A 23,772-nucleotide genomic window follows, 5' to 3' on the forward strand; every position below is an offset into this window, starting at 1 on the left:
TTTAATGTAGGAGGATGCCTGGTTTCTTTCTCGGGCAGATTTTATTTCTATCTTAAAGAAAAATAGCCAGGGAGAAGAAAACCTGCTGAAGTGGGAATTGAGAGAGAGAGAGAGTGAGAGAGGCGCCAAAAAAACAAAACCCACAGTGCACAGCATTCTGGGTATCCCCCAGAGACCACTGGCCCTGAGGAACTGGCCAGTCTGAGGGCTGACTTGTCCTGTCCTGACCTGAGCTTGAGAGAGCGGTGCTCCCGGGTCACGTTGTTGGCTCACAGATACCCCGGCACTTGCTGAGAGGACAGCTCCACATCAGTTCCTTCCCCTCGCTTGGGGTTGCCTGCAAAACCAAAATGCCAAGAGGAGTATGGAGTTTCCTCAAGAAACTGAGAATGGAACTCCCACTCCTAGGAGTATATCCTAAGAAGCTAGAAACACCAATCAAAAAGGATATATGGCCGAAGCTGGTTTGGCTCAGTGGTAGAGTGTCGGTCTGCAGACTGAAAGGTCCCAGGTTCGATTCCGGTCAGGGGCATTGTACGTTGGTTGCGGGCACATCTCCAGTACGGGATGTGCAAGAGGCAGCTGGTCAATGTTTCTCTCTCATCAACGTTTCTAGCTCTCTATCTCTCTCCCTTCCTCTCTGTAAAAAATCAATAAAATATATTTAAAAAAAAAAAAAAAAGGATATATGCACCCTTATGTTCATAGCAGCACAATCTACAATAGCTAGGATTTGGAAACAGCCTAGGTGCCCGTCAGCAGATGATTGGATCAAAAAACTATGGTATATCTACACAATGGAATACTATGCTGCCATAAAAAAGAAGGAATTCTTATCATTTGCAGCAACCTAAATGGAATTGGAGAACATCATGCTGAGTGAAATAAGCCAGTCAATGAAAGAGAAACACCACATGACCTCAGTCATTTATGGATAATAAAGAACATTATAAACTGATGAACCTAAAGATAGATACAGAGACAGTAAAGCAACAAACAGACTGTCAAATTACAGCGGGGAGGGGAGGGAGATCTGGGGGAGATAATAGATCAACCGAAGGACTTGTATACATGCATATAAGTACAACCAATGCACACAAAACTCTGGGGAGGGAGGGCATGTATGGGAGTACGGGGGGGGGGGGGGAAGGGTTGGCAAGCTATGTACACATATAATACCTTAATAAATAAATAAAAATGCCAAGAGGAGCTTTCAGGTGAGATTAGGACAAGGAAACAGAAGAGGTGTGCACGTGCACACACACACACACCCGCAAGCCACACCTAGTGCTGAGGCCCCACACAGGAGTGAGAGAGGCCAAGGACACACCTGGGGCTCACCTGAGGGATACTTTGGACACACCTGGCATTCACCTAGGGCACATCGGGGGCACACCTGTGGCACACCTGACAGGCACCTTGGGCACACCTGGGACACGTCTAGGGAGGCCAGGACCAACAAAAATGTTGGCTTCATAATGCTGCAGCCTTATCTGTCTATTTTACCACACAGTGGGTGCTCAGCAAATGTTTGGGGGAAAGTGTCAAGGAAGTGAGGAGGAGGCTGGTTGTAGTTTAAAGAGGAGAGGAAATGAAGGGTTTCAGAGATGAAGAAAGCCATAGCCAGGTGATGTGGGGACCTCCCAGCCCACCCGCCTTTGCAGGATGGGAGAAGAGTGTCTGAGGGCAGTGAGATTCTGCCAGAGGGTGTGGGGCAGGCGGGACCCTCTGTGGCAGCTGGAGAGGTAAAAATGAGGACTCGATGGCTGTGCAGCCAATCTTCCTGCCTCCCTGCCTCACAACCAAGCGGGTGGTGGATCCAGCCCAGCCACTTACTATTATGTGAACCTTGGGACAATCACTCTAACCTCGTCCTGACGAGGGGTCCATCAGGGTCCAAATGGGACATGCATCCCCTGCCAGCATTCCCCCTGTGTCAGGGCTTCCACACGGCACCAGGCAAACTGCCTGGGTAACTTGTGAAATAAAGATTCTGCCTCAGTGGCCTGGGGCCAGTCTCCACGGCTCTCACTGGTGCTACCACTGCCCATCAGGACCCACCATGAGAAGCCAGGCCCATCCGGCTAATCCCGAGCAACAATCTGGGGAAGGAGAAGCAGCGGTTAAACAAAGCTTAATGTTTCTCTTGAACTTGGCTCTCTAAGAGGGGTCCAGTATGTGGCATTTCCCGAACTGGTGTGATTCTGGAACCTCCCTCTTTATTTAAATTGCACTTCTTATTTGACAATAATTGTAGATTCATATGCAGTTAGAAGAAAGGATCAAGAGAGATCCCCTGATTGGATTAACAATTCTCAGGGGGAAAAGGTTCTGAAGGGTGCGGGAAGAGATTGGACAAAAATCTTACACCTATGGATGAAAATAGGGGTGGGGATAAGGGCATGGGGTGGAGTTGGGAATCAGGTGGAAGGGAGCTATGGGGGAGGAGGGAGGAAATAGGAACACCTATAATAATCTGAACAATAAACATTTATTATTTTTTTACAGTGACATCACCACCAACCCAAGTAAAACCCCTGGACTGGGCGAAATTCGCTCTCTCTTCCGCCATGCTGCCGGCGTGAGTGGGACAGAGCCCATGCTGGCATGGAGAAAGCTCTTTTGTTTATTGCATCAGACTCGGCTCCCTGGTGGTCCTTGGGGATCACGAAGTCTGAGCGTAACACTTTCCTCTGAAGTTTGATGGTTTGATCCATGCTTCTTTGTCTCTGGATCTGTTTTCGTTCATCAGTTTATGTTGTTCATTATATTCCACAAATGAGTGGGGAAAAAAAAAGATTTATTATTTTTTTTAAAAGAGAGAGAGAGAGAGAGAAAGAGAGAGAGAGAGAGAGAGAGAGAGAGAGAGAGAGAGAGAGAGAGAGAGAGAGATCCCCTGAACCCTTCCCTCGGTTTCTCCCAACGATAACGTCTCCCCAAACCAAAGCACAGGATCACAGCCAGGATGCTGACCCTGACACAGGCACCACAGAACACTTCGTCCCCACAAGGATCCCCATGTCGCCCATGTGTAGACACACACCCCTCCTTCCCCCGCCCACACTCTCCTGAACCTCTGGCAACCACTCATCTGTTCTCCATCATTTCAAGAATGTTCCATAAATGGAATCATCTAGTACATAAACCTTCGGGGGTTGGCTCTTTATACTCAGCATAATCCTCTGGAGATTCACCCCGTTTGTTGTGAGCACAAACAGTGTTATTGCTCAATTCTGTGGTGCCGATGGACCACCACTGGTCTGACCATTCACTTGTTGAAGGGCATCTGGGTTGTTTCAGTTTGGGGCTAACATGAATAAAGCAGCTCTAAGCATTCATGTACATATTTTTGTGTAAATTTCCCTTTCTCTGAGATTAATGCCCAAGGGTGCAGTTCTTGAGTTATATGGTAACTAATTGCATGTTTGGTTTTTCTAACAAACAGGTAAACTTTTTTCAGATTGGCTGTACCATTTTACATTCCTACCAACTACCTGAGTTACACAGCTTCTCAGCATGCTCCCCAGCTTTCAGTGTTGTCACTATTTTTTACTTTAGTTACTCTGATAGGCATGTAGTGGTATTTTGTTGCGGTTTTAATTTGCGTTTCCCTCGTGGCCAGTAATATTGAACATCTTTCCATGTGTTTACTTGACATCTGTTTGGTGAGCTGTCTCTTCATGTCGTTTGACCATGTTCTAACCGAATTGTTTGCTTGTTTACTGTTGAGTTTTGAGTGTTGTTTATCTATCTTAGATCCTTTGTTGGACTTGCGGTTTTCAAATGCTTCTTTCCAATTTTTGCTTGTCTTTTCATTCACTTTACAAGGGCTTTCATAGAACAAAAGCTTCCTTTATGTCGTTGAAGCGCAATCTATCTATTTTTCCTTTTCTGAATTGTGCTTTTGGTGTCAAGTCTAAGAACTCTTCATGTTTCTTTTTCCATCTTCTCCCAAATTCAACCTTCCCACTCAAAAGGTTTTATACTTTTACTTTTAAATCCATGATCAATTTTAAGTTAATTCTTCTACAACCTGTGAGACTTCGGTCAAGGTTCATTTTTTAGTTGTTCAATTGCTCCAGCTTCTCCTGTTGAAAAGGTTGTCTCTGCCTCATTGAATTGTTTGTGCAGCTCAAAAATCAGTTGGGCATATTAGTGTGGTTCTGTTTCTGGGCTTCCTATTCTGTTCCATTGGTCTCCGTGTCTATCCGTCCACCAATACCGCACCATCTTGATTGCTGTGGCTATTTCTGTCTATATTTATGAAGAATATTGTTCTGTAATTTTATATTTTTGTGCTGTTTTTACCTGATTTTGGCATAAGAGTAATACATGTCTTATAAATCAATTGGGAAATGTTTCCTTCTCTTTTATTTTCTAGAAGACATGGTATATAACTTGTAATTCTTCATTAAATGTTTGGTAGAATTTTTCAGTGAATTGGGACGTTTTCAATTATGAAATCAAGTTCCTTGCTAGTTATATGGCTATTCAAATTATCTATTTCAAATTGAATGAGTTATGTGTATTGAAGACATGGTCCATTTCATCTAAGTTGTCGAGTTTATAATTGTAGAGTTGTATATGGTACTCCCTTATTATCTTTTTGAAGTCTTCGGGGTCTGTAGTGATATCTCATTTCATTTCTTGCATTGGTTATTTATGTTTTCTTTCTTGCAATAGTGCTGTTGATTTTATTGGTCTTTTGAAAGATCCAGTTCTTTGTAGTTTTACTGATTTTCTCTTTTGTTTTTAATTTCACTGGTTTCTGCTCTTATCTTTTATTTCTTCTTCCTGTGTGTTTTCCCCCCTCTTTTTTTCTAGGTTTTTTAAGTGAAAACTTAGTTTATTGATTTGAGACTTTTCCTCTTTTCTAATATATTAATTTATTGCTATAAATTTTCCTGTAAACACTGCTGTAGCATTCATTCAGCCCCATGTATTTCTTGAAATTTCTCTCAAGCCTTCTTTTTTTACTCATATATTACTTAGGAGTATATTGTTTAGTTTTCACGTTTGGAGAGTTTTCTGTTATCTTTCTGTTATTAATTTCTAGTTTGATTCCACTGGGATTGTAGAACACATTCTACATTGTTTTATTTATTTTCAAATTTGTTAAGCTTTGTTTTATGGCCTAGGATATGGTCTATCTTGGCAATCATTCCATGAACACATAAAGAGAAAGTATATTCTGCTGTGATTGGGTGGATTATTCTACTAAGACCAACAACACTCTGATGGTTGATGATGTCATTGAGCTCTTCTATATCTGTGCTGATTTCCTATTCAGTTGTTCTGTCAATTGTTGCGAGAGGAATGTTGAAGTCTCTAACTAAAATTGTGGATTTGCGTATTTCTCCTTTCAATTCTATCAGTGTACACATTTTTTTAGCTCTCTTGTTTGGTGCATATACATTTAGGAATGCTATATCTTCTTAGGGGATTGGCCATTTATTATCATACAATGTCTCTGGTTTTGTGTATGTTTAATTTTGAGAAGTTTAATTATGATGCATCTTGATGTAGATTTCAGAGGTCATGGTTATCTGTTCACTCAGCTTCTTGAATCTGTAAGTTTATGTCTTTTGCCAAATTTTAGGGAGTTTTCAGTCATTGTTTGAGTAGTTTTCAGCCTTGCCCTCTTACTTCTCTCCTTCCAGAACTCTGATGACATGGATGTCAGATTCTTATTACAGTTCCCCCTATTCCTGAGGTTCTGTGCATTTTTGTTCAAGTTTACATTCTCCCCATTGTTCAAATCAGGTAGTTTCTATTGCATTTTCCTTCCATGTTTCTATTGGTTTTTCTTTCCTCTGCCCCCTCCCTTCTGCTGTGGAACCCCTTCTTTGAGCTTTTTATTTTGGTTAATGTATTTTTCCATCTAAAATTTTCACTTGTTTTTTTCTTTGTATGTATCTTATTTCTTTCCTTAAACTTTTTATTTGCTGAGGCTTTCTATTTTTTCCATTTGTTTCAAGCATGTTCATAATTGCCCCCTGAAGCCGTTTTATCATAGGTGCTTTAAAATCTGTCGGGTAATTCCAACATTTCTGTCACCTCGATGTTGGCATTCAACGATTTTCTTGTTTTAATTCATTCTAAAATCTTGCTGGTTCTTGGTTTGATTATCAATTGAAATGTGACATTTTCCTATTAGTTACTCCTTCAGTGTTAGCTGGCTGTTTCTGTCTCCAGTCAATCGGTAGAAGGGAGTTGGGCTCCACCTCTTTACTGCCATGTGCGGGTAGATGGCTAGGCTTCCCACGTGGGAATCTGGGGGTGTGCTCCCCACTTGGTCTGGAGCCCACTAGTTGGGACATCTGCCCTACACTTTCAGAGCATGCGATGGAAAAGAACCCTCTACCGGCATCCCTCTCCCTTCCTGTCCTCCCTGTAGGCACGCATCCAGAAAAGGTCATTTTGATTTGTGTGCTATTCAGCACATGCTTTCCTGTTTTGGAGAATTCAGAGACTAAGTGGGGAAGACTAGTTCAAAGACTTCCAAGAAAGTTTATATTTTGCTCATTTCAAGAGCACTCTATACTTCACAGGCAAGGACAGCATTTATTCCGTGCTGCACTCAGAGTCCCAGACCCCCCAGGTGTGGACAATTATAAAATTAGGAGTCCTAGCTAAAACAGTGCAATTCCTTCTGAAGTTTAGGGTGCTCATTCTTCTGATAAACTCTAAATCATCCCTGAGGAAACAAGCCAAATAATGGCTATCGGGTTTTCATTCTTCTTCTTCCAAAAGAAATCTTCTAATTTGGCTACATTAGAAGGAAAATTTACTTATTTTTTTCAAATATATTTTTATTGATTTCAGAGAGGAAGGAAGAGGGAGAGATAGAAACATCCATGATGAGAGAGAATAATGGTTCGGCTTGCCTCCTACAAGCCCCCACTGGGGATCGAGCCCATAACCCAGGCATGTGCCCTTGAGCCGAATCGAATCTGGGACCTTTTAGTTCGCAGGCGGGTGCTCTATCCACTGAGCCAAACCAGCTAGGGCAACAGGAAAATTTACATGTGACAGCGGATGAAATTCCAGATTTTTTAGTATAATACCCCTTATTTTAACTGGATTTTAATGGAAATGCTTGTAGAAAGGCCTTTGTGGCACCTGATTCTTGCCTGACATTGCCCTTTCAACCTAACTACAGAGATGATGCCCCAGTGAGTAGATGGCATGGCTCCAGCTATGTATCTACCCACCAAGGTCTCTGGGCCAGTGGCTCTGGTCACAAATCAAGATGAATCTGGGAGGCTCTCAGTAGCTCAGGTCACCTGGCCGTTTGGTTCATACAGAAACATGGGGGTGAGACAAGCATCAGGAGTTTTCAAGGTGCTCCAGCGGACTCCAAAGTGCCACCGGCAAAGTGTCTCCCACTCGGACATCGCTGGGGTCCTGCAGCCTAGCTCCTAGGCCCTCTGGGTCCTCAGTGGCTTAGAATCAGCATTTCAATTAGCTCCTGGGGTGTGGTTTGCATTCAGTTTTGAAAAATATCTCTAGATTGTATGGCTGTAAATTCCCCATGAACACACAAAGTCCTAAAAAGCCCAGTCCCCTCAAAGCAGACCTCAGGGGACATCATCTCGTGGCGAAAACGAGCATCAGGGGCAAAGGGAGGGGACGGGGCCTGGGAGCCTGCTGAGCCCTCTCCTCTGGAACAACACTTCTAGCTTCCGTCACACTCTGGCCTTTTCACAATGTCAGCACCGAAGCCACTCATAGAGCCCCAGCGATTGCAATACCATGGCATGGGTCACCCACTGCCCATCATCTCAGACCTGAGAGTGTCCGAGGGGCCTGAGGGGCAGGTCCAGGCCTGTCCTTGTGCTGACCTTATATCTTTCCTCCTGGAGGGAGTGAGAGAATGGGGCCCCAGCAGAACAAGTGGCTGTTCAGGGAAGTATTTCTCCTTAGTCGTTATCATAACAAAGTTAAGGCCAAGGGCATCCCAGGAGGAGGGAGCAGCCCTGACGTTTGGGCACCTGGTGGAGGGCACCTGATAGCAGGGGACTGCAGAGCGCGTGGAGCCACTAGTGTTTGGACGGCGAGGCCTGATAACGCCGCTGGGTGCTCTCCCCGGAGCCCGCCCCCCTGCACGGGCGCCGCTGACCTCTGAAGGAGACTATAAAACCCAGGGGAGGGCTTTCTCCTCTCAGTCTCCTCTGCAGGAGGGGGAGCCCCAGGAGCAGGGAGGATGGCGGCGCTGCACGAGAAGAAATCATGCAGCCAGAGGATGGAGGAGTTTCAGCGCTACTGCTGGAACCCGGACACGGGGCAGATGCTGGGCCGGACCCTGTCCCGCTGGGGTACGTGTCTGGCAAGGCCGGGCAAGGAGGGGCAGCTCTGAGAGGAATGACAGAGGGCCACCAGCAGCAGCCCGGGGTGGGGGTCTAGGCTCCCGGGACCCAGGCCCTGCCCCAGCTTCTAGCCAGGCCTCACCTTCCTCACCAGGTGACCCCAGAGGCCCATTTCGGCTCTTCTGCCCCCTGGCAACCAGGCACCCACACGGTGGGAACATCTGAGGATTGACTGGCCCCCAAGTTTCAGGCTTGGATTTGAGAATAGCAGTTTGTAGATATTATTCCTAAACTTTACACAGTATTTAAAGAGACTTTGAAGTCAAGGGGTATGAGGTTTCTCTGAAGCGATGAGGATGTTCTAGAACTAGAGGTGACGCTTGCACAGTGTCGCGTGTAGATGCACCCAACACCCCTGAGGTTTTCCCCCTATGACGGTGGAAGCGGTGGGGTTCCCTGTGGGTCCGCGCGCGATGACGTGTCAGCGGCGCCTGCCCGGCCTCTGCCCGCAGTGTGGATCAGCCTCTACTACGTGGCCTTCTACGTGGTGATGACCGGCCTCTTCGCCCTCTGCATCTACTCGCTGATGTGCACGCTCGACCCGTACACGCCCGACTACCAAGACCGGCTAAAGTCGCCAGGTAACGAGGGGGTGCGGGGGCGATGCTGGAGCCCGCACATCAGGACCCCACGCAGGTCGGGGCAATCGCAGTCCTGGAGGTGCTCAGTCAGAGCACAAACCCCCAGGGAACAAAGCCCCAGGGGCACCCAGCAGGGGCCTCTGTCCCTCCCACCCGCAGCCACAGGGCTTTGAGCGGTACACCTGGTGTGGGCAGCCCCTCGCTTCTTTTGATGAGGAGGACCCCAGATTATAAAGTCTGACTTCGGATTTAGTTGTAATTATGAAAACAGAGGTTTTTGTGATCGCGTCTTTATACCACTTGCTTTGTATGGGTCTGCATGCACAGCAGGCATTACTGGGAGGAGATGCAAAACACGGCTCCTAGCGAGATCGGAATGAAGGGTTTGGGGAGGGAAAAGGCTTTGTTTCCACTTCGAGTCTGTCAGTACTTCACTCCAGAAGAGCAATTCAATCCAGAACTCGGAGTTTTCTCCAAGTGCAGTCGTCTACCATCCTCTGGGGTGAACGTGGGCTGAGCCTCCCTCTCCTGACTCGGCACCACATGGGTCATTGGTGACAAGACTCAAGGGCCCCAGACAGTGAGGTGTCACCTCCACAGTCCTGGCGAAGGTGATTTGAACCAAGACTTCCAGCCCATTAACCAAAGGTGTCTTAAAAAAAAAAAAAAAAAAAAAAGCATAAAGGAAAGGGAGGGAGGAGAAAGGATGAAGCACACAGTAACTCAGAATGTTCATCGCTTGCACATCCCTACCACTTTCGAAGGAAGATAACACCCCAGGAATATCCAGCAGCAGCACACAGGAAAAGAAAATGCCAAAGTGTTTTTAAGAGACGCTGCCTCAGATGGTCTCCAGCTGGTGAGCTTAGCGGGTCCAGCCCTCCCGCTGGGATCTTCAGTGAATCTCTCCATAAATAATAACACCAAAGTGCTTTGTTGGGTGTCAAATTTTAGAATCAACCAAAAGATGAAGCATAGAGGTTTTCATTATCATTTCAGAGCAGAATGTCCTATGTTACAAACTTGAGAACATAACCATAATATCATCTGTTCAAAACCCTGAGGCTGGAAGGCAGGAGCTGTGTCCCCTTGGTCAAGGGGAGGACGGGTTCGGAACGGGCAACAGCTGCCAGTGAAGCTGATGAACACGTTACATGAGAACCGGAGGGCATGCTCAGAGGGGGGAGGGGAGAGCTTTCTTCTGTTTTAGACCCGTGGTCAGCAAACTGTGGCTCTTGAGCCACATGCGGCTCTTTGGCCCCTTGAGTGTGGCTCTTCCACAAAACACCACGACCTTGGGCGAGTCTATTTTGAAGAAGTGGCGTTAGAAGAAGTATAATTTTAAAAAATTTGGCTCTCAAAAGAAATTTCAATCGTCGTACTGTTGATATTGGGCTCTGTTAACTAATGAGTTTGCTGACCACTGTTTTAGACCTTTCTGAAGATTTTTATTTTAAATCATGTATAGCTGTTACTTTCAGAACACCCATAAACCAATAACAACCCTAGCTTCCTTTTTTTTTTTTTTTTTTTTTTTTTAATCCTCACCCAAGGATTTTTTCCATTGATTTCTAGAGAGTGGAGGGAAGGGGGAGAAAGAGAAAAAAACAAAACATGGATGTGAGAGCAACACATCGATTGGCTGCCTCCCGCACAGGCCCCTGCTGGGGCTGGGGAACCTGCCACCAACGTACGTGCCCTTGACTGGGAATCAAACCCAAGGCCCTTTAGTCCACAGGCCAACATAACCACTGAGCAACCGGCCAGTTGCTTATTTTAAAAGTCACCTGTACAATCAGGGAACTGGTTACATAAGTCATAAAACACTCACACAACAAAGCATGATGTGGTATTTGTGAAAGAAAGGGGGGAGCTGATACGAAATGCCAGGGAAACGTGATTACAACTGGTGTCGGAAGAGGAAGAGAGGAGCGTGGCGTGTGGAAAACCGGCTCCGGTTTGTGTGAGGAAACACGGGATATCTCTGTTTCCACAGAAACAGGACCTTTCCTAAGGATGCACACTAGACTTGAGATGAAGAAAACTGAGGGCTGGCACTTCAACTTCCTGCAATTGTTCACTGTTATTTTTACAGTTAATGTTGTTAGAATGCATTCGTGTTTAACCAACACCAGTGGAGATCTTGCAACTTCAGTAAGAAACCCAGTCGAGCCCTAACGGGTTTGGCTCAGTGGATAGAGCGTCGGCCTGTGAACTGAAGGGTCCCGGGTTCAATCCAGTCAAGGGCATGTACCTTGGTTGTGGGCACATCCCCAGTAGGGGATGTGCAGGAGGCAGCTCATCGATGTTTCTCATCAGTGTTTCTAACTATCTTTCTCCCTTCCTTTCTGTAAAAAAAAAAAAATCAATAAAATACATATATTTTTTTAAAACCAGTTGGCCCTGGACGAGTTGTCACCTGCAACGAGTGTGGCCCCCTCGGTGGCACTGGTGCAGGCCTTCAGCGGCACCACACCCTGCACCCAGACAGGCTCATTCCTCCGCGCCGCTCCCAGGCTGGGGGGCAGGGTCCTCACTGAGCAGCTAGCGCAGAGGACACCTGACCATGAATGGCCGCCTGGCCTGGCTGCCCTTGAAGACCTAGGCCCTGTTGGTCCTGCTGCATCCCACCTGGGACAGCTCTGCACACCACGCCCCAGCTCCACAGCCACCAGCCTGGATGTGATGAACATTTGGGGAAACGGGTAAGTGTCAGGCTCTCTTTGCAGGGGTGACTTTGAGGCCAGATGTCTACGGGGAGAAAGGCCTGGACATTTCCTACAATGTCTCTGACAGCAGGACCTGGACGGACCTGGTGCACACCCTCCACGACTTCCTGGAAGGTAAGGTTTAAAACGCTTCCTTTCCTAAGAAAATTTCACTAACTGCCCCGGGGGGGCTGCACTGGAGAGACACATCGTCTGAGGCGTGTCTATGCTGGCAGGCTACTCGCCAGCCGCCCAGGAAGACAACATCAACTGCACCTCGGACAAGGTGTTCATCCAAGAAAGCTTCGGGGCCCCTAACCACACCAAGTTCTCCTGCAAGTTCACCGCAGACATGCTGCAGAACTGCTCGGGCCTGCAGGACCCCAACTTCGGCTTTGAGGATGGAAAGCCATGTTTCATCATTAAGATGAACAGGGTGAGTACAAAGGGGTTGGAGGCCAGAGGTCCAGGATGAGGCCCCTCTGGAGATTGCCTTGGGGTGGAGGGTCAGTGCTCAGCGCACCCACCTGTCCAGGGTTCCAGAGGTAACTGATCAGACGGGCCCCAGCTGCCCCTTCCATTTCTGCACCTTCATTCAGCACACGCTCGTTACATTGGTTCCTAAGCCAAGTATTTCTCTCCGATACAAGGAAAACAACCCATTCAAGCACAGCATCTACATGTGCTCTGTGGTGACAGACACCGAGCAGCAGAGCACAGGGCTCTTCAGGGTGGCCAGGGCAGCCAGGTGTGCACAACACCCAGAAAGATGCAGGGCCGTGTACAGGCACTGGGAGGGCACCTGGGAACCATCCAGAGCAGAGGCTTCTAACCTGAGCCAGGGACCAACCGACGGACCGAGGGCCAGGCGCTGAGGGAAGCAGACCAAGAGTAGAGCCAACTCAAACAAACACAGGAGGGCATGGCCCACCTGGACGGGGAGTGTGCGGAGACCCGAGGAGGGGTGGGACCTGGCTGGGTGAGGGAGGGAGGGACACAGCTCCATGCTGCCAGCAGCTGAGGCCTGGGGCCAGGGACTCTGAGCATCTCCCTGGGCCCAGAGGAAGCCACCATCTGTGCACAGTGCACGTGCCCCGGGTCCTAGCGGGGGTCTCGTCAGAGCTGCCTGGCAGGTGTGATGGCAGCTCACACTCGTGTGCACACAGGGGCAGGTGTGGGGAACAGGCAGGTGCCACAGGAGGCCTGCGCACAAGTGGGCACCCAAGGGCCAGGCCTGCAGGAGCTGAGAAAGGCCCGGATGGGAGAAGCACAGATGGGCAGATGGGGAGCTGCCTCACAGGAGCATGCTGTACCCGGATTCAGGGCAGCATGGAGGGTCTGGAAGTGGCAGTGAAGGCTCAAACCTCTGATCCAGGTCTGCCACCTGCCCGCGGCCAAGACCACAGCCTGGGGCAGGGCTTCTGGCTTTGAAGGAGGTGGTAACACCTGCTGGGGGTGATCAGAACAGGAACACCCACCACCTCCAGACACTTCTCAGTGCCCGCTCAGGAGGGTCTCCCTGCGCTCAGCTCAGACGAGCATGAGGCCACACGAACACTTTCCCTTCCAGATCGTCAGGTTTCTCCCCAGCAACACAACGGCCCCCCGGGTGGACTGCGCCTTCCTGGTGAGTGTGGCCTCCGTTGCCATCCCGCTTTTGCTAGAAAACCCGTGGGAATAACTTAACTGGTTTTCCCTAGGAATATCTCAGTCATCAGCCTAATAAACCGGACACGCAAATTGCACAAATCATTGTTTAAAGTAGTTTTATTACAGGGGATAAAAACCTAGTAAGAGAAAAACGTGTTATTGTTTTGATTCAAAAAGCACCTGGGACAGTATATTACTAACACACTTCAAAACGTTTGGTGGCAACTTGGAGAAACTAAAGCACTTCTACTACTTTTTTTTTTTTTTTTTTTTTGGCACTTCTATTGTTTTGTCCTTTTTATTGGCTTATTTACAAAAACATGCCAGACTACTAGCAGCTATCGTTGTCAAGTGTATGTCTATTTGGTGTTCAGAGTTGGCATTAATTTATTCCAGGTTTTCTCAAAACTAGTTTTTATGTACAACACACACACACACAAAAAAAAAAACCTAAATGTGGCCCTGGCCAGTGTACTCAGTGGTAAGAGCATTGGCTTGAGCACTGAAGGGCCCAGGGTTCACTTCCCAGTCAAAGGGCATATACCTGGGTTACAGGTTCGATCCCCAGCCTCAGTTGGGCACGTGTGGGAGGCTACCAATTGATGTGTCTCACATCGATGTTTCCCTCTCTCTCTCTGCCCCATCCGTCCCTTCCACTCTAAGAATCAATGGAAAAAATATCCTCCAGTGAGGATTAACAAAACAAACAAAAAACCAAAGTCCTAAATTTGCCTTCACCGAACATTTCCCAAAGCTTGTTTCCACCGCTGTGCCTCCAACCAAAGGCTCCTGCTCTGAGAGGCGGGCACTCCCCTTGGGCATTCCGCAGAAACACCACACCCCTCAAGCCTGTGATGTCTCCATGAGGCTCGGGGTCATCTTGTTTTTCTTTTTATTAGTTATTTCAACCACACCTGTGTAGGCTGACTTGAGATTTTTTTAAAATATATATTTTTTTTATTGATTTCAGAGAGGAAGGGAGTGGGAGAGATAGAAACACCAGTGATCAGAGAGAATCACTGATTGGCTGCCTCCCGAATGCCCCCTACTGGGGATTGAGCCCGCAACCCAGGCATGGGCCCTGACTGGGAATTGAACTGTGACCTCCTGGTTCAGAGGTCAACACTCAACCACTGAGCCATGCCAGCTGGGCTGACTTGAGATTTTAATGAACATCAGGGTGGCCTTCCTCTGTTCTCTGAGAGGCTCAAGCTATCCATGAGGCAAATCACTCACTCTGAAAGCAGATCCTGGTCCCAGAAAGCCACGCAAACGCTTAGCCAGTGCTGGCAAACAGCCCCTACAGTCTCATCTGCTTGCATCCCATGTGCAGATAAACAAGCATTCTGGGCTCTATGCACCTTGGTTTTCCTACAAGAACTTAAAGTGGTAAACATACAATTTGATAAGTCACCAGGGGGTTCGCCACTAACAAAGTACACCCCCAAAGGGAGCCCAGTACTGATTATAGAGATTAGATCATTTATGCTTATTACACAACAAAGTGTTTATGTGGTCCCCTGCATAGTGCACACACACACTCAGCATGCACATGCCACACACGATATGCAGACATACATGTGCATATACGTGCATATGCAGATGCTCAGAGGCATGCACGGACAGAGACGCACAGATATGGCACCTGCATGCACACCTGCATGCACACAGACTGGCACTCAGACATGCTGACACATACATGTGCACCCAGGCACCCAGATCCTGCCTTGCTCAGGCAGTGGCCTCTCCTCCCCCAGGACCAGCCCAAGGACATCCAGCCCCTGCAGGTGGAGTACTACCCGCCCAACGGCACCTTCAGTCTACACTACTTCCCTTACTACGGGAACAAGGCGCAGGTAGGTGCTTCACGCTCCACCTACAACAGCTACCGGATCATCTCAAATTCAGCAATGATTGGCAAAAGGAAAGCCCTAAGTATCTTACCTATAAAGACGAAATAAGGCATTACTGAGCCCATCCTGACCGGTTACCACTCTCTGGCTGTTTCCCAGATGCACGTGCTCCTAACTACCTGAAAATACATTACGTATTCTCACGTGAAATATAAATATTAAATCTAATGGTTTGTTTTCAACAGCCTCCAAGTCCTTTTAGACAACTGCATATCCATTTTAAAGCACTTCCTCTCAATCTCTAGCTTCTTCCTGGTGTTTACATTAATTTTCACCAAATCTAATTGGAAGTTGAATTGGTCACTGTTACGGTCTGTCCTCTCCAGAGCAAGTCTCGTCTCTGAGTGGGTAGGCAGTGACCCCGAGAACTCCAGGGCCTGGGGCGGAGCCTATGTTGGCTCTCAGACAGAGAGCACGTGAGCCCTCAGCACAGGCTCCTGACTCTCGCACCCCCCCCCCCCCGCCACGCTCCCGTTTCAGCCGCACTACAGCAACCCGCTGGTGGCCGCGAAGCTCCTCAATGTCCCCGGGAACACAGAAGTGGTCATCGTGTGCAAGATCCTGGCAGAACATGTGACCTACGACAACCCACACGACCCCTTCGAAGGGAAGGTGGAATTCAAGCTTAAAATTGAGAACTAAAGGACCCCGGAGGCCAGCCTTAACCTGCACAGTAGCTCGCAGACCTCCGCCCTCCACGGGGCTGGGCTGCCCGCCGTCTCCGCACCAATCCGGCCCTCAGGTGTCCCAAACGCCAAGACTAGGCAGCTCCGAGACACCAGACAGGCACCAGTACGGCAAGCACTTCACGTCAGAATCAACTATGTCTTATCAAGTCTTTATTATTTCTTAGATAGGATTTGTAGCTCCGATAAAAATGCTGGGTTACTGTGGTAATCCTAAGGCAGAAGCTATCTAACAAGACCCTAAGTAATTTATCTCTTTCTATACAGACATCACTTTGCTTACTATAACTTATTTTTTCTTTAAGTCAATGAACTACCACCCATGTTAATATAAAGACTATTGGTATGTTAATATAAAACATGACATGATAATGTACATCCTGGATGCTTGCTTCAAAAAAATGCAGTTTCTAAATTACAAAAATAAATATATTAAAAAGTCACTCTTACTCTATATAAAACAGTCATGCGTTTCCTGATAATGGGAAAGGGGGGTAATCAACTAAAAATATCAAACACCACTTTTTTTAAAAAATATATTTTATTGATTTTTTACAGAGAGGAAGGGAGAGAGATAGAGAGCTAGAAACGTCGATGAAAGAGAAACACTGACCAGCTGCCTCTTGCACACCCCCCACCGGGGATGTGCCCGCAACCAACACACATGCCCCTGACCGGAATCGAACCTGGGACCTTTCAGTCCGCAGACCGACGCTCTACCACTGAGCCAAACCGGTTTCGGCCACTTTTTTTTTTTTTTTTAAATCCTCTTTTTGAAATTTCCATTGCAAGTCAGGGAAATCACAAAACCATGTTACAGAGGGACGGACGCCTGAGGGCAGGCACAGTTTCAGGTCGTACGAACCAGAGGTAATTACAACCAGTTAACCTTCCCTTCACCGCACAAGTCCTTCCTCCAACACCTGGAACTCGTGTGAAGTCTGCAGCTCTAGGCCTTTCGAAAAAGCTGAAATGGGAACATTCTGTGTGAATGAAGCTGCTCTCACCAAGCTCCGCCCACTTTCCACCCAAACCACAGCACCAGGCCTGCGGCCCTCTTCCCACGGGAGTATCAGACACGTCGCCACAGACAGCTGCACCCAGGTTCCGGACAGGGGGACCTGTCAGCGTGAAACCCAGTCTCAAACACAGTGTTTGACGAGAGGATCAAAACCCTGTGAGTATTCTGGAAGGCCAACTGAGTCGTTATTTGTGGGGCAGCACTACTGCTGAAGACATTAGCAAGTGTTCTTCACTGCTGACACAACCAGTGAAGACTTTCTGAGCCACGCTGGCCGGAGTGGCCCGTGTGGTTGAGCATCGAACCATAAACCAGGAGGAGGTCTCTGTTAGATTCACGGTCAGGGCACATGCCCGGGTTGCGGGCCTGATCCCCAGTAGGAGTGTGAAAGAGGCAGCCAGCCAATAATTCTCTTTCATCGTTGATGTTTTTCTCTTTCCTTCCTCTCTGAAATCAATAAAAACACATTAAAAAAAAAAAAAAATGCTTGAGCCACCTCAGAAATGTCACATCAGAGGTCAGAGGTCAGGTCCCCTCAGATATGTCATGATAATGTAACATTGAAGGTCAGAGGTCCGATCTCTTTTCTTACCTTACCATCTTCGTTTTTCTGAAAGTCACCCCGTAAAATACGCCTCAACTGTGAGGAGTCAGGAGAAAGGCAAGAAACACTCTCTCTCGCCACCACTGGCCGCAGGCAAGGGGCTGCTGCTCTGGTCTGTGCCATGGTGGCATCCTTCTCGGGGCCACGCCATGCTGCCGAAAGCTGCAGGACAAGCTGAGGGGCCCGTGGTGGAGTCCCAGCCCCCTACTCCCGGGCCTGGCAACTTCTCCTCACTCCAGCAAAAAGCAAGACTAACACTATAAAATAACTTCTAGACAGTAATCCTGAATTAGAGAAACACAGCTTGTTTAAAATGCCCATGCGCGTTTTATTAATAAAAACTAACATTGCCAAGTTAAACAAGTCAAACAATTAAAGTCTCTTTATATTCCATAAAATATTACAGAAAAGTTTATTTGTGTTTCAATAAAAAGACTATTGTTTTAGAACAGGCAGCTAACAGCAACTGTGCAGTTAATGGTTCTTTGTGGATAAATTTTAAAAGAAGCTACTGCCTGTCCTGAAATTCCTTTTTCTTTTTATAAAAAAAGAACTATTAAAAATGATTGACAAATTTTGAGTTAAAAAACTGTTAAAACATTCTCTATATTTAATTTCAACTTTATAATAGATTACAGGAAGATGCTCATGAAACAAATACAACATTTGTTTCAGTACATGTCTTTAAATGATAGACTTATAAGTATGTAAACAACTATATAATAAAAAGGTTTCCAAATGCTGCCTGTAAGAAATCAGGCAAATTTTACCATAAGCAAAAAACCATCCCAAGATTTCCAGAGTTTTCACAGCTGCACCAGCACGGCAGGAAACTACCAAACCAAACACACACAAACACAAATGAACAACTTTGAATGCTTGCTTCCACCGTGGACAAAAAAAAGAAAAAGAAAGGAAAAGTATATGGAATCCTGCAGTCAATATAATTTAAGGGGAAATACGTAAAAATAGGCTTTGTGGTGCTCAGTGTTGGAAAGCAGCTCCGCCATTCGCTTGGTTCTGCGGACGCCGCAGACCGCCGCAGACCGTCACAAAGGGGAGCCGGGCCTGGAGCCGCACACTCTGCCGGGGGGTGGCGCCCCGCACAGCACGTGGCAAGTAAGTGGCCTTCGGGGCGGCCTCGACAGGAGGACTAGGAGGACGGCATTTTTGTTGATGTAGATGGAAGCACAACTTCTTCAGCAAACTCAGCAAGAATTGTTAAGGGGCAAAAAAGAAACTCCCAATTAAAAAAAAAAAAAAAAATAGAAAAATGAAAACACAAAATCCTACGAAGTAAAAGCCTGCGCCAGCGACTAGAATCCACACACCGCAGCCCGTCAAAGACCCTGCAGAAAACAGCCCTCGCTTGCTTATCAGAGGTGCTTGCTTATCAGAGGTGCACGTCAAATGCAATAGCTTACCAATATCTTCTTGGGAGGAAGCCAAAAAGAAACAGGAAAGCCCACATTAAGAAAAGTTTCTCTTTCCTAAACATGTCTTCCTGAAGCTGAACGTGAGGGGAGCGGGGCCCGTGAGCAGACGCGTCAGTCTTCCTCGTCGTTTTCGTACTCCTCGTCGTCGTCCTCGTCCTCCCCGACGTAGGACACGGGAGTCTCCACCCGGGACCCGCTGTACTGAGACCCACTGGAGCTCGTGGCCAGCATCCCGTCCGCACCGTTGGTCAGGTCACTGCAAGGACAGGAAATGACACAGGGATGTCAGTGGCCCGTATCTGCCTGCCGCGCCAAAGACAGGCATGCATCTCAGGGAGGCTCGGGTAGTTTCAGTGATACAAACGAAAGCAGCAAGTTTCACACATCCACGGCACCGAGGCCCACACTGTTACTGGTTCCACCCCTTTCATACCCTCTCCCACCCAACCACGTCCTCTTGAATATAACCAAGACGACGAGGGGAAAAATGGACAAGGCCGCGACACTGCATCTTCCTCCCCACTTATCGTTACATCAGAAACAGGGTCCCAAAGTGATAAACTGAAACGCCATTAGATCCTCTTTCCAGTCCTTTGCCTTAGGAACTCCTTAATTTCCAGGAAGGATGGCATGGGACCCTCCAAAGCAAGGCTCCCTGGACAGCGGCATGTTGTGTACCTGTGATGGTAGGTGTGTGCATGTATATGCACGTATCTATGCATGAATGTATAAATCACAGCCCTAGGCCCCAACCTCAGCTCCTGTGGTGTCCACAGAGAGCCCAGGAAGCTGAGCTAGGACAGGGGAGTCTCATGCAGACACTCTCTCTGAAACCTATTCTCCAGAAAGGTTCCGAGGACCTCTAGTCTTCTACAGTTTTGTGAAATGACATTTGCTGCCCTAGCTGGTTTGGATAAGTGGATAGAACATTGGCCTGCAGACTGAAGGGTCCCAGGTTGGACTCTGGTCAAGGGCACATGCCCAGATTGTGGGCTCGATCCCCAGTAGGGGGCGTGCAGGAGGCAACCAATCAATCTCTCTCTCTCTCTCTCTCTCTCTCTCTCTCTCTCTCTCTCTCCCTCCCTCCCTCCCTCCCTCCCTCCTCCCTTCCTCTCTGAAATCAATAAAAATATATTTAAAATGGCATTTGCTGAAAGTCAGTGGAGCTGGCCTTGGGCCAAGACCTAGGGGGAGCAGCTGGGCTGTACAACCTTCCACATAGTCCTTGGTGGGGGGTAGTGGGGGGAGAGAGTCTGCAACCAGGAACATGTGAAAATCTGGTGTCACAACTAAGGGGTATGGGTATTGGCATTTGAAGCCAAAGGTGCTACCAAATAGCCCCAAGGCACAGAGGGCACCCACAACAAAGAGCTGTCTGGCCCAAAATGTCAACAGTGCCACAAACTTTGGATATTATGCTTTGATTATTATAGATATATGTTAATACCTTTCACTGGTATTTATTAAGCTGTACAATAAAAACTATTAAACACTGCACCCTTTAACAAAGTAACTCCACATCTGGAAAATCCAGCCTAGCAAAACAAGTCAGGAGGGGTGGAAAATTGAGCCATAAAGCTGCTCACTGCAGCTTTTCTTATAACTGGAAACCACCTAAATATGCAACAACAGAAAGCAGATCAGTAAATTACCCTGCCTTCATAACATAGTGAATCATGCTACCATTAACGCTGGCTTTTCTTCTGAAATGGTAATGGCTTTGTGGCCCTCATAAAAAGTGACATGAGTCTCTGAAAAGTTCATCAATAAGATGAAATTTCATGAAGATGAAAAGTTTAGAAAACACCCAAATTCCACCTGGAAGTAACCAATGTTTAGCATTTTACAGACTGACCCCTACATACACACACAGCAGGGGCGTGAGAATCAAACACAGCTGCCCTCCGTCAAAACCGGACCGCGTGCCAGATGCCCTGGAAAGGACTCTGCCTCCTCACAAAGCCTTCAGCAGATCCATGACTAGCCCATCGCCATCCCCACCTCCCGGCTGGCTGGCCTGCAGCGCCTGGAACCTTCCCCAGAGCTGACCTGGGGCCTTGCACCCTCGCCGCTTATGCCCGCCTCTCTAGGGCCACCTGTGGCCTCGTCTGTGCCACCCAGAAACCCAGAGTGCCCCGTTCAAAGGCTGTGGAGCACCGCGTCAAAGGCATGGCACGCTGCGGTTTACTGGCTCAATCCCATTTCTGTTGAACCTCCAAGCTGCTAATTTATCATATATTTTAAGAAATTAAACATTTATTAGTACTTAGGATTAATATAAAGATGTATAATGTATACATCTTATATATACAACATCATTATATACAACATAAAAGTTAATAAACCCATCTTTATCTTTAAAATACTAAGAGAAATGCTTAGGATGACAATTCTCTGTGGGACTGCCAGTCAAAGGATAAATACACACGGATTTAAATCACAAAGCTTCATTAACAGAAAAAATACAACAGTAGAAGGGTAAAGAGAAAAAAAGCCGAGAAGAAAATTATAAATGTACACTGAGACTTCAAGTGTGTTAAAACAGGGAATGACAGAGAAATACTGTCACTTAGGCTGCAGCAGGAGGGCTCAGGGAGGTGTCTGCCCCCACTACGCTGTGTGTGACTTTTTAGGATGAAGAAACCAGTGAGAAAGCTTCCTTCCACTCAGGGGACGATCAATGGATGTGTGAAATGCCCTTGGGTGGGAGAGAGGCACTGACACTGCTTCCAGGGCTCAGGTCCCACTGTCTGCACAGCGAGCCCAATGCTGAACAGCTGAGGAATTGAGGTGGTTTATATGAAAGCCGGGAGCTTCCCGTTGTCAGGTGACAAGGTGTGTTCTTCTCCCCCCCCCCACCCCCCCCCACCCCCAGCCCCCCGCCCACCAAACCTGCCCAGAAGTGCAGTCAGTCACCTGGCAGAGAGCCTCGTGCCGTTAGAGGTTGAAACTGCGGACGTGAGGAATACACTGCCGAGGGATCCCTGAGCCATTTCTGAAACGAGAAGGAAAACAGAGCAAACGTCATGAAGCAGAGACCACAAGAAACGGGTACTGATGCTGAAGCAAGAGGGCCTGGACACCTCTGACCTGTTAGACAACTCAAAGAATTTCCATCTCTTCCTTTTTGGTGCCCTACCTGGAAGGTGAAGTCATGGCTCACCACCTTTAATCATATAAGCTGCATGGCAAAATCCACAAAATGCCACTTAGGAATTCCCAGCGGGGAGGGGCCCGCCAGATGGCTGTCTTGCCGACCACGCCCATTCCTGCAGTCCCCAAGACCCTCTCACGCCCCCACTTGTCCTTGCTCCTGGTGCTGCACACCTGAGCCATCCACAGTAGAATGAGGATGAGCCACTGTCCTCACTCTAGCCACTCGGTCACCGCAGACACCGGGGCCGACTGACCTGTCACGTAGGGTTCCAGTGCTTTCGGCACCAAGCTTCTTGCCATTTTCAGGTCTTCAGCAGAGCAGCTTCCGGACTCCAGCCCATAGGCCATCCCCATGCGCTTCAGCACTTCTATGTCGTCATGAATTTCAAACGTGTTGTCAAAATTGAATAGATACTCGAATCTGGAGGAGAAAGTCCCTGTTAGAAAAGTGCCAACTTCAAGAGGGAGTTGAACCATTCTTGGTTCAGGGACTATGACCATTCCTCAGGTGCCCTTTCATCTGGTATCTTTTACAAAATCTGTCAACTAAGAAACAATGACCAGAGAGACTCAGGCAGCATAGCTAACCACCATCCACACTCTGCAAGCACATCCACAGCTCTGCCTGCCTGCCTGCCCCACAAGACCAGCAGTGAGCACCCTCTACTGGTTGTGCTGTGTCTGAACAGCCGTCCTAAAAACAATCCTATCAGGTGCGATTTGCTTTCCTTCTAAAAGAGAGATGCCTGCCCAGCCACGGTGGCTCAGTGTCTAAGCGTCGACCTAGGAACCACAAGGACACAGTTGTATTTTCGGTCAGGACACATGTCCAGGTTGCAGGCTTGATCCCCAGCAGGACCATGCAGGAGGCAGCCAATCAATGATTCTCTCTCATCATTGAGGTCTCCGTCTCTCTTTCCCTCTCCCTTCCTCTCTGAAATCAATAAAAAATATATATTTAAAAATAAGAGAGAGATACCTAATCAGGGAAAAGAGAAGCAAATTTCTAAATTAAAATGCTAAAAAATATTATATTTAATAATAATAGATACTTATATAAATAAATTGACCAGCTGTTACCACCACTGACCGTGGCATTCTTTACTTCTGACCCCAGCTGAGACATGGGGCCACCAGACAACCTACTACCTACTTGTCATTAGAAATGCTGCAGTCGATGACGGTCTTCTTGCTGGTGTTCACAATGATGAAAGGCAAGTGGATGACAGAGTTGGGCGGAGGTGGCCGGTTAGCCTGCTGCTCTGCCTGGCGGTTTCTCTGTACCAGATTCTTGAAGGCAATTTGCTATTAAAAAAAAAAAAAAAAAAAAAAGCAATCAACACATGATTCATATCAGTCACCACCAAACCTAACAGCTTCTCCCTAGGCATCCTCAAAAACCCTGCCTGGGCCCCACAAGACAGCAAGAGGGTCTGGGCTCATCTCTGGAGATGACAGAAAACAACTGAGGGGCTGAAGGCCCCAGTGAGCTGCCCAGCAAAGAAATGCATCCTAAAAAACCAAATCCCCCGAGAACTGGACTGCTGAGACCCACACTAACACCATCTAGACAGAAATACCCTCGCAGAGAAAGATGAGGAGAAGCACATCCATTCTGGAGATTATGGTCCTCATACCCCTGACTGGA

The 23,772-nt window shown here is 47.5% G+C and overlaps 2 protein-coding genes across 10 annotated transcripts in view; one reads left to right on the plus strand and one right to left on the minus strand.

Moving 5' to 3' along the window:
• Window positions 1-8,206: 8,206 nt before the first annotated feature.
• On the plus strand, window positions 8,207-16,344 carry ATP4B (ATPase H+/K+ transporting subunit beta; the record flags this gene model as incomplete). Of its 2 annotated transcripts, none has more annotated exons than XM_084879924.1 (7): window positions 8,207-8,318; window positions 8,822-8,950; window positions 11,680-11,793; window positions 11,895-12,094; window positions 13,229-13,291; window positions 15,066-15,164; window positions 15,702-16,344. In XM_084879924.1, 7 exons carry the CDS (start codon window positions 8,207-8,209, stop codon window positions 15,861-15,863), a joined length of 879 nt encoding a protein of 292 aa, XP_084736050.1. In that variant the 3' UTR covers window positions 15,864-16,344. The 2 variants fall into 2 exon arrangements, with proteins under 2 accessions (XP_084736050.1, XP_084736051.1); XM_084879925.1 differs by having other exon boundaries at window positions 13,229-13,285.
• A 1,775-nt stretch (window positions 16,345-18,119) lies between these two features.
• The window catches only part of TFDP1 (transcription factor Dp-1), a 46,262-nt gene continuing 40,609 nt past the window's right edge, over window positions 18,120-23,772 (minus strand). For all 8 annotated transcript variants that reach the window (XM_084879863.1, XM_084879868.1, XM_084879866.1 and 5 more), the window contains 4 exons: window positions 23,278-23,429; window positions 22,379-22,545; window positions 21,885-21,963; window positions 18,120-19,224 (listed from right to left, as the gene is read on the minus strand). In XM_084879863.1, the coding sequence (XP_084735989.1) occupies window positions 19,080-19,224; window positions 21,885-21,963; window positions 22,379-22,545; window positions 23,278-23,429 (543 nt within the window). In that variant the 3' untranslated portion in view covers window positions 18,120-19,079. The remainder of the gene's footprint in view (window positions 19,225-21,884; window positions 21,964-22,378; window positions 22,546-23,277; window positions 23,430-23,772) is intronic.

This window comes from Pipistrellus hanaki (assembly GCF_964339955.1).
Source record: "Pipistrellus hanaki genome assembly, chromosome: 3".
In the NCBI taxonomy this organism is placed as follows: Eukaryota; Metazoa; Chordata; class Mammalia; order Chiroptera; family Vespertilionidae; genus Pipistrellus; species Pipistrellus hanaki.